At 34.1% G+C, this 14,702-nt stretch overlaps 2 protein-coding genes and 1 long non-coding RNA gene across 4 annotated transcripts in view; all 3 read right to left on the bottom strand.

Moving 5' to 3' along the window:
- Positions 1 to 10,310, bottom strand: part of LOC107645680 — a 22,633-nt gene extending 12,323 nt beyond the window's left edge. Inside the window, exons 1-2 of the mRNA XM_021103893.1 lie at positions 10,294 to 10,310; positions 9,932 to 10,010 (exon numbers count right to left, since the gene is read on the bottom strand). The gene's annotated coding sequence lies outside the window, so the exon portion shown is untranslated. The remainder of the gene's footprint in view (positions 1 to 9,931; positions 10,011 to 10,293) is intronic.
- LOC107645679 lies at positions 30 to 6,519 on the bottom strand. Its single transcript, XM_021105416.1, has 10 exons — positions 6,502 to 6,519; positions 5,739 to 6,163; positions 5,525 to 5,664; positions 4,453 to 4,589; positions 3,160 to 3,201; positions 1,806 to 1,937; positions 1,331 to 1,580; positions 1,109 to 1,159; positions 320 to 474; positions 30 to 144 (listed from the first exon to the last, which is right to left on the bottom strand). The coding sequence occupies exons 1-7, from the start codon at positions 6,517 to 6,519 to the stop codon at positions 1,548 to 1,550; spliced, it is 927 nt and encodes a 308-aa protein (XP_020961075.1). The 3' UTR covers positions 30 to 144; positions 320 to 474; positions 1,109 to 1,159; positions 1,331 to 1,547.
- LOC107645681 lies at positions 10,407 to 13,842 on the bottom strand. Of its 2 annotated transcripts, none has more exons than XR_001621556.2 (3): positions 13,490 to 13,842; positions 12,038 to 12,089; positions 10,407 to 10,614 (listed from the first exon to the last, which is right to left on the bottom strand). It is a non-coding gene; the product is annotated as an uncharacterized LOC107645681 (long non-coding RNA). The 2 variants fall into 2 exon arrangements; XR_001621554.2 differs by lacking the exon at positions 13,490 to 13,842 and adding an exon at positions 13,201 to 13,483.

The following is a 14,702-nucleotide window of genomic DNA, read 5'->3' as shown; positions in this document are numbered from 1 at the left end:
TTTTGTTATCAGAGCTGAAGTTATTTGTAGCCTCGGCTAGTTCTTGATAAGAGAATTCCATCGATTTTGCCGCCATAATTGCTGGAAGGCCAGAAGCACTAGCAGCTGTGGATCCTAAAGTTTCATATTCACCACTGCTAGATGCTTTACAAGGATAAGGAAGAAAGAAACAAAAAGTGTTATTATTATGAATTCATGATCACAACATAATTAATTCATTGAACATTTTAACATTGTGTCATAGTTAATATAACTTAATCAAATAGAAAGAAACAAATAGTAGATTAAGAAGCCTAGAATTTCAATAAAATACAGTTACCATCTTGGGTTGAACTTGATATAAAATCTTCTGTTGGCAATTTAATTTTTTCTTTTTCCTTCTTCTGGAAATATTAACACAAGCACAAATTAATAATGGCAGAACCCCACTTGTTCCAGCTATAGATATTCCAACAGCAACACCTTTAGCTAGACCTGTTTATATATAAAAATAAAAATAAAAATTAATAATTTAAGCTCAGTGGCAATGATTTCTTGTGTTATAGTCATCAATATAGCCAACTTTCTTTGAAGTTCAGAGAGCTAGACCTGTTTTGCAAGAAAAAAAAAAAAAAAGAAAAATGAGAGTTAAAAAGGATAGAAACCAAACATGAAGCCACAAAAGTAAACCTAGTATTCTTCTCTTATTGTTGCTACTTGCTAGTTGCTAGTTGCTACCCTCAATCACATTCACACCTTCCTCGGGAACTAATAATTCAGTTACAGAAATTGTAAGGAAGATCAAATGAGTTCATATGACCAATTCACCAAAATAATATTTTGACATAAATCAGTGAAAGCACCAGATACATCCTTGACTATTTCATTTCAGCATTCTGGAATCTTTAGAATGGTACCCTAAAGTAAGTACTCTTTTCAAGAATTAATATGGTTTCCCATCAGGTAACTATCAAAGATGACAATTATGATTTCCTGTTTTCTCTTCTATCCCTTTTCTTCTAAGGACACGGAGTCCGGGAGAAGGAGATTTAAATTGAAATAAAACAGCTGATTATGTACAAGGCCAAGTAAGTAAGGGCATGCAAGAAAGGAGCACAATTGAATATACCTCATCAACAGAATGAATGTTTCGCTGGTCAGCAGTATACATCAGAACATCCTGTTAAAAGATAAAAAAGGATAAAATAAATTAAAAAGCGAAACATTTCCTCTTACATTGAATCATTTCAATAATGAAATTTTGAGAAATCACTCTCCTTATTTAGCAGTAGAAACCATTTGACCAGAAAAGAAAAACACAAGTGGTAGTAGTGAAAGAGTATAAACTCACTCCAGCCATTGGCATAATTGACATTGGCTGGCCATCCTGGAAACGAAAGAGTCCACCATCGAAATCCTTGCCATAATTATTTAAATAGCACACCACCTTTGATGAACCAAAATTGTCAACAACAGTATTAAATAAAATTCAATAAAAGAGAGGAGTAATGGAAAGTGGAATCCTGACTGCAAAGTGCCGCTGTTTGAGGTAGGGTCTGTTATCATCACTATGACACCCAATGCTTGCACCTCTGCTCCAGCTGTTTGATGATTCATAAATACAATAAGGTAAAGATTGTAAAAGAAGTAACAACCAACAAGCAATTGATGGTCCTTAAGATAGAGTAGTAACCTGATTAGAGCAGTGAATAACAAAGAGCTCGTATTAATTAGAACTCCATAACTTAGTGATGAATTAGTGTTGATGAATTAATACAAACATGTCACACAGAAAAATAAATCATTATTCGAAAATTCATTCATACATGCCACCAGAAATCAGTATCACAATCCCAATAGGTTACAGAGAAAACAGGGTTGATAACCACAGCAGTTCCGGTGCAGAAAACTTCATTAGCTTCTAACAATTCTTCCACTGGAACACCACGCTCCTCTACCTACAAATTATTCATAGACCAAAGTTTCCAATTAACTCTTGATTTCAATACTAATTGAAGGAAACAACAATGCAATAAATCACCTGATAACCCACTCATTCAATGCTTTATAAGCCTACAGCAAACAACATTAGACCCTTACTAGAAGCAGTGATACTCCACAATCCATATAAACAGATTTTAAGTCATGATTTAATCCAAAGAACATGTTTTGCCACAAGTCACAACCAGTATGTGGTAGTGCCAATGAACTCTAACTCAAATCTAATCTGAATACATGTATTCCATTCTTGAATTCTTTCTAATCCAAATAGACACTGACTAACATTTCATGCAACTAGTTCTAGCACACACTTGATTATAAAAATCTGTTAAGTATACTACCATTCAACACAAATCTGTTATAAATACTTTAGTTCCATTCAAATCTTCACTCAAACTAAACATATGAAGTTGAAAAACATTGCATGAGTTACCAATTTCTACCCCGTTTGCATCTATTCTCTCTATGAAAAATAAATGGAAACAGATAACACATGATTAACTATATCCAAGAAACAGATAACACACACTTTGATTAACTATATCCAGAAAATAAAATAAGACACAAGCATATCACTTGTTCTTCAAAGAAGCAAGACAATTTCTTAGTACACCACAATACACAACTCTGATATCTGAAATAAAAGAACTCACCTGCAAGATTCTACCTCTACTTAATCTCAATAAAATAACTTTGTTGTTAACTTTGAAATCAAGGCTGCTAAATTCCCTTACCCAGATTTTAGAACAATCTCAAGTTATTTTAGCCCATTTTTTTAATTTTTTAATAAAAAACTGCCTATTTAAATAAAAAATAAAAAATAAAAATAAATGGACTAGTTTATCTAGCTCAGTGAATTTCTTTTAAATGGACTAAGCTTTCATTTTAGAGACGCACATACTTGATATATAATTAGTCAAGTAGGCCTAAATGGACCATACCAACTTGTTTGATAGCTATAAGCAACTCTAACATTGAGAAGTAATACTTACACTATTTTTTGTTATATCTTAACCTATTGACTTTTTTATTTAGAAAATAGTATACAATTATTTTTTATTTTTTCAATTATAGTTTTTTTTATATTGAAAAGTTGGAAGTGTATAAAAAGGAGTATTATTATTGCAAGTAACACAACTTGTCTAATATTAAGAAAAAAGAGAAACCAATAGCACATACCCGGTTCTGAAGATCAGCAAGTTGGTCAAGCATAAACTGAGTCTAAAAAAATATAGAAAAGAAATATACAGAGTTTATTTAGAGAAGAAACCAAAATAATCAGGAAATTAAATACCTGCAAAACTTTAAAGATAGACTAGATATCCAGAGTAGCCAGCAGTAAAAGAAAGTCAAGTCTAATAACTATATATTTAAGCATAACAGCATTGCAAGTCTAATAACCATATATTTAGCCAAGTAAAACACTGCACCTGAATCCCGAGGGCCCATTTTCTCTCGACAGGGATCTGTGGTCTCATTCCTACTTGATAGTCCATATAACCTGGAAAGTGCCCAGCAACCGGAGAAGAAACTTCACTGGAATGATTACAATTGAAACCAGCATCCTAAACAGTTACATTATAAAACCATAAATAAGCTTTTCACAATATCCTATTTGAAAAGAGAAAACAAAGAAATCTAATACCAAGAACAGAAAATCTACAACTCCAGCACAAAATCCATAAGACAATCAAGGACAACACTGAATAACTATCAAGGACAATCTATAACTTTCTTAGTAACAATCATCTGAATAACTATCAAGGACAACATCATGTACATCATCAAGAGACTTCTGAGCAATCTCCATGCACTTCTCAAACAAGTCTTTATATAGATAAACAAAAATCAATACATTCAAATAAAGCATCACTATCTTTATGTAGATATTTTACCTCTCGAGAGTTATAAGCTGATATAGTTAGGTGAGTGTAGTAATTAAATACCACTTTGCAACAAAAAACCAGCAACTTCAGCTAATTACTTTCCACTAAGATTACTAGGAACGTAGAACTATATATAATATTAGCTGTTAAATAAGGAGTTTTGGTGAAATGCACAATAGGATAATACTATTCATTCATATTCATATTATTTTTTATTTTTTCAATTATAGTTTTTTTTATATTGAAAAGTTGGAAGTGTATAAAAAGGAGTATTACTATTGCAAGTAACACAACTTGTCTAATATTAAGAAAAAAGAGAAACCAATAGCACATACCCGGTTCTGAAGATCAGCAAGTTGGTCAAGCATAAACTGAGTCTAAAAAAATATAGAAAAGAAATATACAGAGTTTATTTAGAGAAGAAACCAAAATAATCAGGAAATTAAATACCTGCAAAACTTTAAAGATAGACTAGATATCCAGAGTAGCCAGCAGTAAAAGAAAGTCAAGTCTAATAACTATATATTTAAGCATAACAGCATTGCAAGTCTAATAACCATATATTTAGCCAAGTAAAACACTGCACCTGAATCCCGAGGGCCCATTTTCTCTCGACAGGGATCTGTGGTCTCATTCCTACTTGATAGTCCATATAACCTGGAAAGTGCCCAGCAACTGGAGAAGAAACTTCACTGGAATGATTACACGATTGAAACCAGCATCCTAAACAGTTACATTATAAAACCAAAAATAAGCTTTTCACAATATCCTATTTGAAAAGAGAAAACAAAGAAATCTAATACCAAGAACAGAAAATCTACAACTCCAGCACAAAATCCATAAAACAATCAAGGACAACATCTGAATAACTATCAAGGACAATCTATAACTTTCTTAGTAACAATCATCTGAATAACTATCAAGGACAACATCATGTACATCATCAAGAGACTTCTGAGCAATCTCCATGCACTTCTCAAACAAGTCTTTATATAGATAAACAAAAATCAATACATTCAAATAAAGCATCACTATCTTTATGTAGATATTTTACCTCTCGAGAGTTATAAGCTGATATAGTTAGGTGAGTGTAGTAATTAACTATCACTTTTCAACAAAAAACCAGCAACTTCAGCTAATTACTTTCCACCAAGATTACTAGGAACGTAGAACTATATATAATATTAGCTGCTAAATAAGGAGTTTTGGTGAAATGCACAATAGGATAATACTATTCATTCATATTCATTAGTCAATATCATGTCTTAATCCTTAAACTATTAACTAAAACACAAGATAGAGCCTCCTTAATGTTTTTTACTATTAAGGAGGCAACACAAAACAGAAGCATAACAAAATAAAAAGAGCAAGCTGATGCATTAAAGGAAAGTAATCTGGATTTTAAATATATATATGCCTTTGCCTCAGTCTCTTTCATGTTAAAAGCCTTAGTCAGCTCCAAAATATCTCTAAATCAGACTGATTAAGCATGAAAATGGCAAGTATCAATAGATTATAAACCATGGCAGTTTGTCAAAACATTGAATATCAAAAAGGAAATGGGATTCACAAGTTATAATGCAGTCAGGACATAAAATAAAAAAAAATCAACATAAAACTTAATTAGTGATGATGTCTTGGCATAATTAGAAATCAACCATATATCTTGGCAGCTTCCACGATGATTCTGGGCAGCTCCAGTGATGGTGGAAGACCTTCAGCAGCAGCCAAACAGAAACGTTGGTTCCCACAGCAGTAATGACAGTTACAGTAGCACAAGGAATCAGAACTCAACGAACTGAAGGGGAGAAACAGCTCAGGGCAGTGGACGTTGAATATGATTAGGACGGCAACAAGGCAGTAGCAACTCACCCCCCACTAGTGGCTCCAATCGCAGCAACTCCAAATCGACGGCAGCAGCTGCTTGAACGGCAGCGGCGACGGAAGCTCAGTGACAGTCGTGGCTCCAGCGACAAGCCCTTGTAGCGGTGGCGACAGATCGACGGCTCAGGGTGAGGGAAGCTCGACGGCGCACAGCGACACGAGCACGACAGCGGCTCCTCGCAGCTTCGTGGGTGGTGATGGCGACGAGCCTGGCTTCGACGGCAGCGATCGTGGGTAGCTCCTCTCGAATCTGTCTCTCTCTCTCTCTCTCGTGCGACACGACGGCGGCATTCGACGGCAGGGAGGACGACTTTCCGCAGCTCTGAAGGTGGCAATAGCTGCAGCGGCGCTGCGGTGGTGACGGCTGGGCAGGCCTTTCCTCTCTTCTCTTCTTCTCCCGGGCCCTCTTCTCTCTACAGTGGCTGCTTTTGTTTGTTACGTTGAAGGAGGGTGAGGTTGCGGCTGTTAGGGTTAGGAATTGGGGAAATTAGGATTTTCTGAGTTAATTTGGGGATTTTGGGATTTAGGGTTAGAAATTAGGATGTTACAGTGAGTGGTGATGGCGCAAAGTCTTCTCTGATTTGGGGGTGATGAGTGGGGGTGGCGCAGAGTCTTCTCTGGGTTGGGGGTGGCGCGAAGAAGGGAAAAGCTAAGGTGGAGTTTTACACTTCTATGTTTTCATTTTATTTGGCTAGGTGAATGTATGAGTATCATTTGTTGAAAATTGGAAAAAAAAAATTAAGTGTTGGACATTTGACCTTAGATACATTAGATAACACTTTTTAAGGGCACCTAAATTCTGACGAGTAGGTTACTCTTTGAAAGTGTATTTTTTGGTGTAAAAAGTAAATCTATAGCTCCTAAAATAAGGTTACGCTTTATAAGTGATATTTATAATACCTAAGGCTACACTTTTCAAATAATGCCACAAATGTATTTTCTATTCTCCTACAAAAAGAAAACACGGAGAAAAGCATATCCTATTCTAGGAATAGGCTACGCTTTTTAAATGTAGCCTAAAAAATGTGGCTGAATGAATATTTTTCTTGTAGTATTCTCACTTTTCTTCCTCTTCTAATTTTTTGGTCAAGTTTTTTATTGGAGTTAAATTTGTTTGGGTTTAATCAGAGTAGGTTAGGCACTGGCTATTGGTTTAGAAAATTGGGCTTAGAAATTTAAACTAGTTTTAATTAATGGAGGTTTTATATTCTGCCATAAATAAAATATGTTATAGAGGTTTTCCTCCGCAAAAAATTTCTATAAACAAGCAGAAATCTTATAGTGTGCTAGGGTCTGTTCTTCAGTTTCCCTTCCTCTTTGCAGTCTTGTGTGTTTTAGTTTTTACTCAATGCAACTTTGGTTGCATATTAATAGGTAAGGAATGAGAAAGCTCGGAGATACTTGAGCAGCATGTCCAAGAAGAAGCCAGTTCCTTTCTCCCAGAAGTTTCCTAATGCAGACCCCCTTGCTCTTTGTTTGTTAGATAGAATGTTGGCCTTTGAGCCTAAAGATCGGCCTTCTGCTGAAGAGGTTGAATTCTGAATTTTCATCCGTCTTTGGTTCAGTTTCTTTGGTAATCTTTTATTAACTTGGTATCTTGTGTATGATATTGTTAGGCGTTAGCGGCTCCATATTTTAAAGGCTTGGCCAAGGTTGAGAGAAAACCTTCTGCCAGCCGGTTACAAAGATGGAATTTGAGTTTGAGAGACGCAGGATAAGAAAGGAAGATGTACGAGAACTTATATATTGTGAGATTCTAGAGTACCATCCAAAGATGTTAAAAGAATTTCTAGAAGAAGCAGAGCCAACAGGTTTCATGTATCCTAGATATTGTTGTCTATGGCTGTAGCCAAACTCTTGTTTCATCCTTATTCGTTGCATTTCTTTAACCACTCAATACAATTTTTTATAATTGGCTATTCCCTAAATATCTCTATGTAACAGTTTGAATTAATAACCATAAGCCATGCCATATTTGCTAGCTTTTTCTTAGTATTAAATTCCCCATGCAAGTGGACTTTGAAAGTAGAAGTTCTTTTGTAAATAATTAAGGCTGAATGAGTATTTACGGTTGATAAATCTTTTTTTTTCTATTACTTTACTCGATTGTATGATTGTTCAAACGTAATAACCAAAGTTACTTTACTCTATAGTTTGATTATACAGTCTCTTCTAGTTTAGGTGTCATTGATGATATATCAATGAAGCTTTTTTGGCTGAGTGTTTTGGTTTGCTCCTATAGAGAATCCCTTGGAATTGAAAAAAGGCAAACAACTAGAAAGAAAGTATCCAAACTTGGGAATCTATCATTACAAAAAAGAATTTTGGTGGTTGATGCTAATGCAGTGAACAGAAAAGTTGCAGAAGGTGTTTTACAGAAATATAGGGCAACAGTTACTTGTGTCGAGGGTGGCAGGGCTGCTCTACAGATGCTGAAGAAGGTTGATAGCTTCTCAAGATGAATTACTAAAGAACTTGTAGAGATGAATGATCTGCATCTGCAGTCTTCTCTTTGTATTTCATGAAGCACAGGTCAGTGTGGGCATGTAATAGATGATACATCACTGAACCTGTCCTTATTCCAAGACGCAGCCCTTTAAAAGATTGAAGTAAAACATACTCTATAGAATGAGTAAAGAAGATAAATTCATTTTTGTTTATAGAACGAAGGGAAATGTCATCCTGTAAACTTTCTCGTTTAGACCTTTTTAGTACTTGGCTACATTCTTTCATGCAATTTTTCCCAATAACAAGATGGGAGGGAGGCATCGTTTTATTCTCCAATTGACAGCTTTTTTGCCATTATAATTGAAGATCAAGTTTTGTAAGATATAATCATTGATCTTGTAGTATAATTCACCTATGGAAGTAACCTGCTCCTTTTTAAAGATTATATTTTATCTAAAATTATTTACAAAAATTAAATGGATTGCTTACATAAATGTCACAGAAATTAAATACTCAGGTAGTTATTAGCTATTAAATAAATATCGATCGTTCTTCATTGCCATTATCCCTGAAACTGGCGACATCTCACCCTAAAAAAATAAATCTACATCTCATAACTTTTGTTGATAAATAATTCACAAATGAATCCTCTAAAGTGATCTGCTGATATATGTATAATAATTAATAAGGGAATTTATATTTCCTAAATGCATCCGTATTTTTGCTTGTTGCCTTCAGATGTTGAGATCAAGAGTGAGTAAAGATTTTCCAAAACCTTTACACTTCAAAATTACAAACCACCGCTTTATTATACACCCAATTCCTCTCTATTACACTATTAAAATAAAATGTCGAGCTAACAAAAGTTAAACTGAACAGGTGCAAATGCCTCTTTAATAATGTAAATCTAGGGCAATGAAATAGCACAATGTCCTAAATTGACATTTATTCACATTATAACAGTAACAGTTAAGTTATTAAGGTATTAAATTATACAATTCTGATCTACAATACAAGCATCCTGAAAACAAGGAGGCTAGATCATCCAACAAGAACTTAAGAGAGGGGAAAATAATTCAGAATAAGAAGGAAGAGCAGATCAAATCCACCTGACAACATCCAACATTAAAATCGCATAAAGAATAAACAACAAGAACACGTCTAAGAGCAGCATGTCCCTCGAGAGTGTCCAACCATGGATGGCCAGGAAAGGTCTGTGGCAGATCCTGTACAGATGCATGAAGAATTATTAGAGAAAGGGAGATATAATCAGCAATTTTAACATGCATAAATTAAAAATTCCAATTGTTCTGAACTAACATCAATTACAATAACCATTTGAATGGTCGCATTAATACACCCTAATTTCCCTTTAGACCTTTACAAAATGTAAGACCCTACGCAAAGCTGATACATATTATTCAAACTGTACTGAATATCACACAAATTCCCCTCTTTTCCTGCTCAGCATATACTCAGCTGCATTTTGAAAGAGTTCTGGAAACTGCTTGATTGGCATATACTCACGGCATATACTTACTTTGTATGTTCTAATTACAATAGAGTTTTGTATCATTTTTCTACCCATATTTATCTATAAAGCTAGGAACATTATCTTTATCTATAAAATTGATATATATGCATAATAAAGAAATAATTAATAGTCTACTCTCATAGTTTCCAAAATACCAGAATATCCATGAAAGTGCAATTTTAATGTACACAATATTAACCTGCTGATAAGAAAGCGGGCGTGTATTACTGCTCCACTCAAAAGAAATAGTCAGGAATAATAAGGTGTAAATCTTGCACCTGAGATGAACATTGAACAAGAAAAACAAATTACCATACAATGAAAAATATTGGGCTGTGCCAAACTCCCAATTCAAATGACCTTTATTGCCAAAGAACGATAATATTATTATTAACCATCTTGAGATGTTTTACTAGAGATTCTCAAAACATCATGAGAACCGTCTTTACAACTATCGATGCTACTGCTAGAAAGGAACTTCAGGAAGTCAGTAAAAACTAAAAATACATAACTAATAAACTAACGTGTTGTCTGCTACGAAATTCTATAACAAATATTTACCTCAATGTGAAGGAGTCATAGCAAGATCAAGACAAGATCTCTAGCCTGCAAGAACATTTAAGAAAAAAGCCTTGATAATCTAATGCCAACCAAAACCAGGAAGCAAATAGTAGATACCAGAAAAGTTGTATACAGTAAGTAAAAGAGAACAGGACCTATTCATTATAGAGCTCAAAACCGGTAATGCTAAATTGGTACTGAGAAGTGGCACTTAAATCTGAGTTGGCTAAATTAAACAGCTCCTCAAATCAACAAGAGAGTTTGCTGTATGAGTTTTCACCGGTGATCAAATTGTTATGAAATATGTGTATTGTGACATTCCTGAAAATGAGGGCATATTAGAGAAAGGCACTTGTCTAAATTAGTGAACAGTACCAAGGAAAAAAACCACTAACACAGGACAGATGAACATAAAATCGCACAATAATCTTTCACTTACTTTTTACCCCAGAATATTAACATGGTAATAAATTTCAAGAAACCTAAGGTAAACTAATGGATCTTGTTGCTTAATTAGGCCATTATTTTATTATGATTCATGCATTACATACTTCCTTCTTCTATTGTTACTTAACCGAGTCAACCAAGTGCAAAACTATTTTTGTGAAATAAGAAAATTTGTACATATTATAATACAACCTCCTAAGTGCACTGATATCACCAACTACCTTGTGACAGGAAGTCATCCCTGTAAAGAATATATGTAAGCATAAAAATATAACAGAAAGAAAGGTGAGCCTGGCGGGAGGAAGTGAAAAATAAGATCGTCCCACTGGTTCAACTGAAAATTAATTATAAACTAAATTCAGGGTAGTTTTTTGAAGATGTAGATGTCATGCAGCATTCAGAACATCGGATATTTAACAATATGGACACTTTGAGGTTTATAGCTTATTCTTTAAAATCCCCAATTCAACCTTGAAAAGCTAGTTCCGTTAACTATGCAATTATCATTGGATCTAATTAGAATCATAGTGCATGTTTGTCTTGGCATTGAAAAAGTAGCCTAGTTAATGAATTGAAGCATGCAAACCAAGTCTCAATTCATTTCAAATATGCTCAATAAAATTGAGCTGAGCTATGTCCCAACTCCCAAAGCCCAAACATGATTTTAGCCTCAACTTGTGTTAGTAAGGTAATATAGTTTGTGTTTAAAGTAATGAGCTAATGATACATCCTCTAAGCCATACTAATCCAAATTGCAACTGGTATAATAACAAGTTTGAAAAAAGCACTGAGGAAACTATCCCTTTTCTCAAAAAGCACTAAAACCAGATATTAGAAGTTTTATTATATATGCAAATAAAAGTATAGAAATAATTATATTTTTGTAAAATTTTAAGAAAAATACTTCCAAAACAATTTAAATGAGCATCACCATGCATAATAAACATGGCTAGATGGAGGCAACAGGAATATATTTTTGTAAAATTTGTTCAAAAAAAAGACTTCCCAAATAATCAAAATCTGCATTTCAAATTAGCTACATCTTACGTATACTATGACAAATGCTACTGGCATGCTTGTTATGAGCTGTGAGTGAGTGAAAGACCAGTTGATACAGTGAAAGTGTGAATCGAAGCAAATTTCTACTTTGTAACAAAATCAAGTACTATCCAACCTAAAAGGCAAATCACTGACAATTGTTGAACTAATCACAAACTAGGAAGACCTAAATATAACTGGACAATTCAAAGAAGGAATGAACAACTGATCTATTATAAAAAATTATCAATTAAGTTACCTAGCTTGTTCTGGGCAATGAACTGGCGTCTCTCTCCCCACTTTACCCAAACCTAGAAGCATTCAATTTATTTTACATGAACAAAGTGTTGGATTAACAACTAAATAAACAATGATATTGATGGAATCATCAAAGAAACCACACCTTTAAGAAAATAGATAATGAGATATATGGAAAGATACATATATGAATGGTTCATGCAACAGATGAATTTGAGCAACATAAGACATAGCATACTAAGATATCTAGGACCTAAGAGGTAAATTATAAATTTAACCATGACAACCAATCCTTTAATTTCATTGTTATAAATTATCTTTGCAATTAAAAAGGCAAATTCAGCCTGTGCATCTGCTTTCCACCAACTTTAAAAAGGGAGATATCCATACAAGTTCTCAGTGAGCATGAAACAATAATGACATGTATCCTAGGAATTACATCAAATAAATAAGTAAGTTTTGACTTTAACGGAATTAGTTTGTTACCTTGATTTCTGACTGAATAAATTAAATTTTTGGCAAAAAAAAAAGAAAGAATGCATTATAAAAGAAACCTTAATTTAAAACAAAATATATTTCAACTCCAAGGAAATTTTTATTTCTTTCATTGTGGTTCATACAGGACAGTTTCATCAATCAGTTAATATCTTATCTGATTCATATAAGAATTTATTGAGCTGACAACAAGCAAAACCTGTGTTTATAAAATGACCGGGTCATATTCCAATGACAGTCAAGAAATCAGATATCAAAGTATTAAAAAAAAAAAACAGGACCTGCTTGAACAGATGCACTTACAGTGTAGTTCAAAAAATTATGCACTTTGGAATACTTTTCAATAGAATTGCTAAAATGAGAACATAGACAATAATTAACAACTGATAAATGCTAAAAAAGAAACAAGTTAACTGCAGGGCACCCAAATTTCTTAATTCAGCCAATAAACTTGAAAACTATCTCTTCTTACCTTTGAATCAAGGCTTCAAACCTTCACTATCGAAATTGAAGGTGATAGAATATAATGAAAATTGAACATTCTATAGCAAAATTTTCAGCTTCAAAACCATAAAATCAAAATCTCAAACATGTAATCTGCATAAACCAGGCACGACAAAGGAACAAAAAAAAACAATCACATTTGGAATCAGAACAAATCACACACACGTGAATGGCTGAACCCCAATTGAGTTTGAATCACAAACCAAAGATCCGAATGACTGGGATTTCTTTAATCCCAACCCAGCCACGTGCATGTCCACACACATAAGATCTGAAGCAATAACGTCAATTTGGGAAAAATATTACAATGATTTTACCGACAATGATTTATAGCAACATTTAGATCAGAAACAAAGTAAATTAATTGGTTAGCAATTCAACATCATCTCAAAATACAAGGAGAAGGAAAATTTGGAAAAGACAGAACAGGGGAAGCGACGATGCAGGGACTCACCAACGGACTACGGTCTACGGTGACTCGGCGACGGCGAGGTCCCGAAACCAGAAGACGACGAGCGACGACGACCCGACGAGTTGCTTCTATCGTCGGCGACGAGGATCCCAGGGAAGGCCGCGACAAGTGGAGACGCCGGCGAGTGTGACTGAGACGAGATTCGAGTGAGACTGAAAGAGACTGTAGTGGGCTAGTGTGAGAGAGAAGAGAGAATTTGGAGAGAGACGTTCTTTGAGAGAGATGTAAGAAAATCCAGGGAAGATGAAGAACACTAGAACAATACTTCTGAATTTTTTTTGTTCTTTAGATGTGTTTTTTTTGTATGAATGAACATTAAAATTAGGGTTTATGGATGAGTATAATCATGTACATGAATAATCAATCAGATATTATTTTATTTTTGTTGTAAAATAACTAAATAAATAAATAGCTACGGATTTGTTACTCCCACTTTTACGTGGGAGTAAGGTTAACCAACATAAAAATATTTATAAATTAGACCCCGTTTTTTTGTTTTTGAAAAAACCAATAATTAAAATTTGCCTTTCTGTTTTCTACTTTTTACACATTTTCTTTTTCGTTCAATCAAAATTTATAAGAGATGAATCAGTTACCTCTGCTAGGGTTTATCATTCATTCTTCACCCTTCTCCATATGAGACAATCCTTTTTAGCATTCCTCCTCCCCCCCTTCTCTTTTTATATATTGGAGCTTTGTTCTTCTTCCTCACTACTAACTCCGGTCTCGGTCCTTCTTTCGCACATCTGCACTTGCGAACTACTCTTATAAGGTTTTATTTTATTTTATTGTCTTTTCTATGAAAATTATGTGAATTTGGATGCTCTTGTTCTGGTAGGATTTCATGATAAATTTGAGACTCGGTGCAAGTATAACTTGTACCTAACTCAGTATTTCTATCTATGTAATGATCTATGTAAATAGACAATGCTTGTCCAGTCAACTGTAACAAAAGTGAAATTCTTCAATGGATTTTGCAATAATTTTTGAGTATCCATGAACACATGTTTCTGACCAGTAAAAATTGATGAACTATTTAAAATTGTTTCTCTTTAGTTGACAATGGCATAAGACGGTAAGCATTTATGAGGAATGCATTTCATGGCTTTCACTTGGTCCGTGAAGCATCCACCCTTATATCCGGAACATGAAATTTATCATGCAACATTTTAACTGGTGTCTGAAGTTTCGATAA

Source organism: Arachis ipaensis, chromosome B06, assembly GCF_000816755.2.
Source record: "Arachis ipaensis cultivar K30076 chromosome B06, Araip1.1, whole genome shotgun sequence".
Lineage (NCBI taxonomy): Eukaryota > Viridiplantae > Streptophyta > Magnoliopsida > Fabales > Fabaceae > Arachis > Arachis ipaensis.
This window is presented reverse-complemented; position numbering and strand designations above follow the sequence as displayed.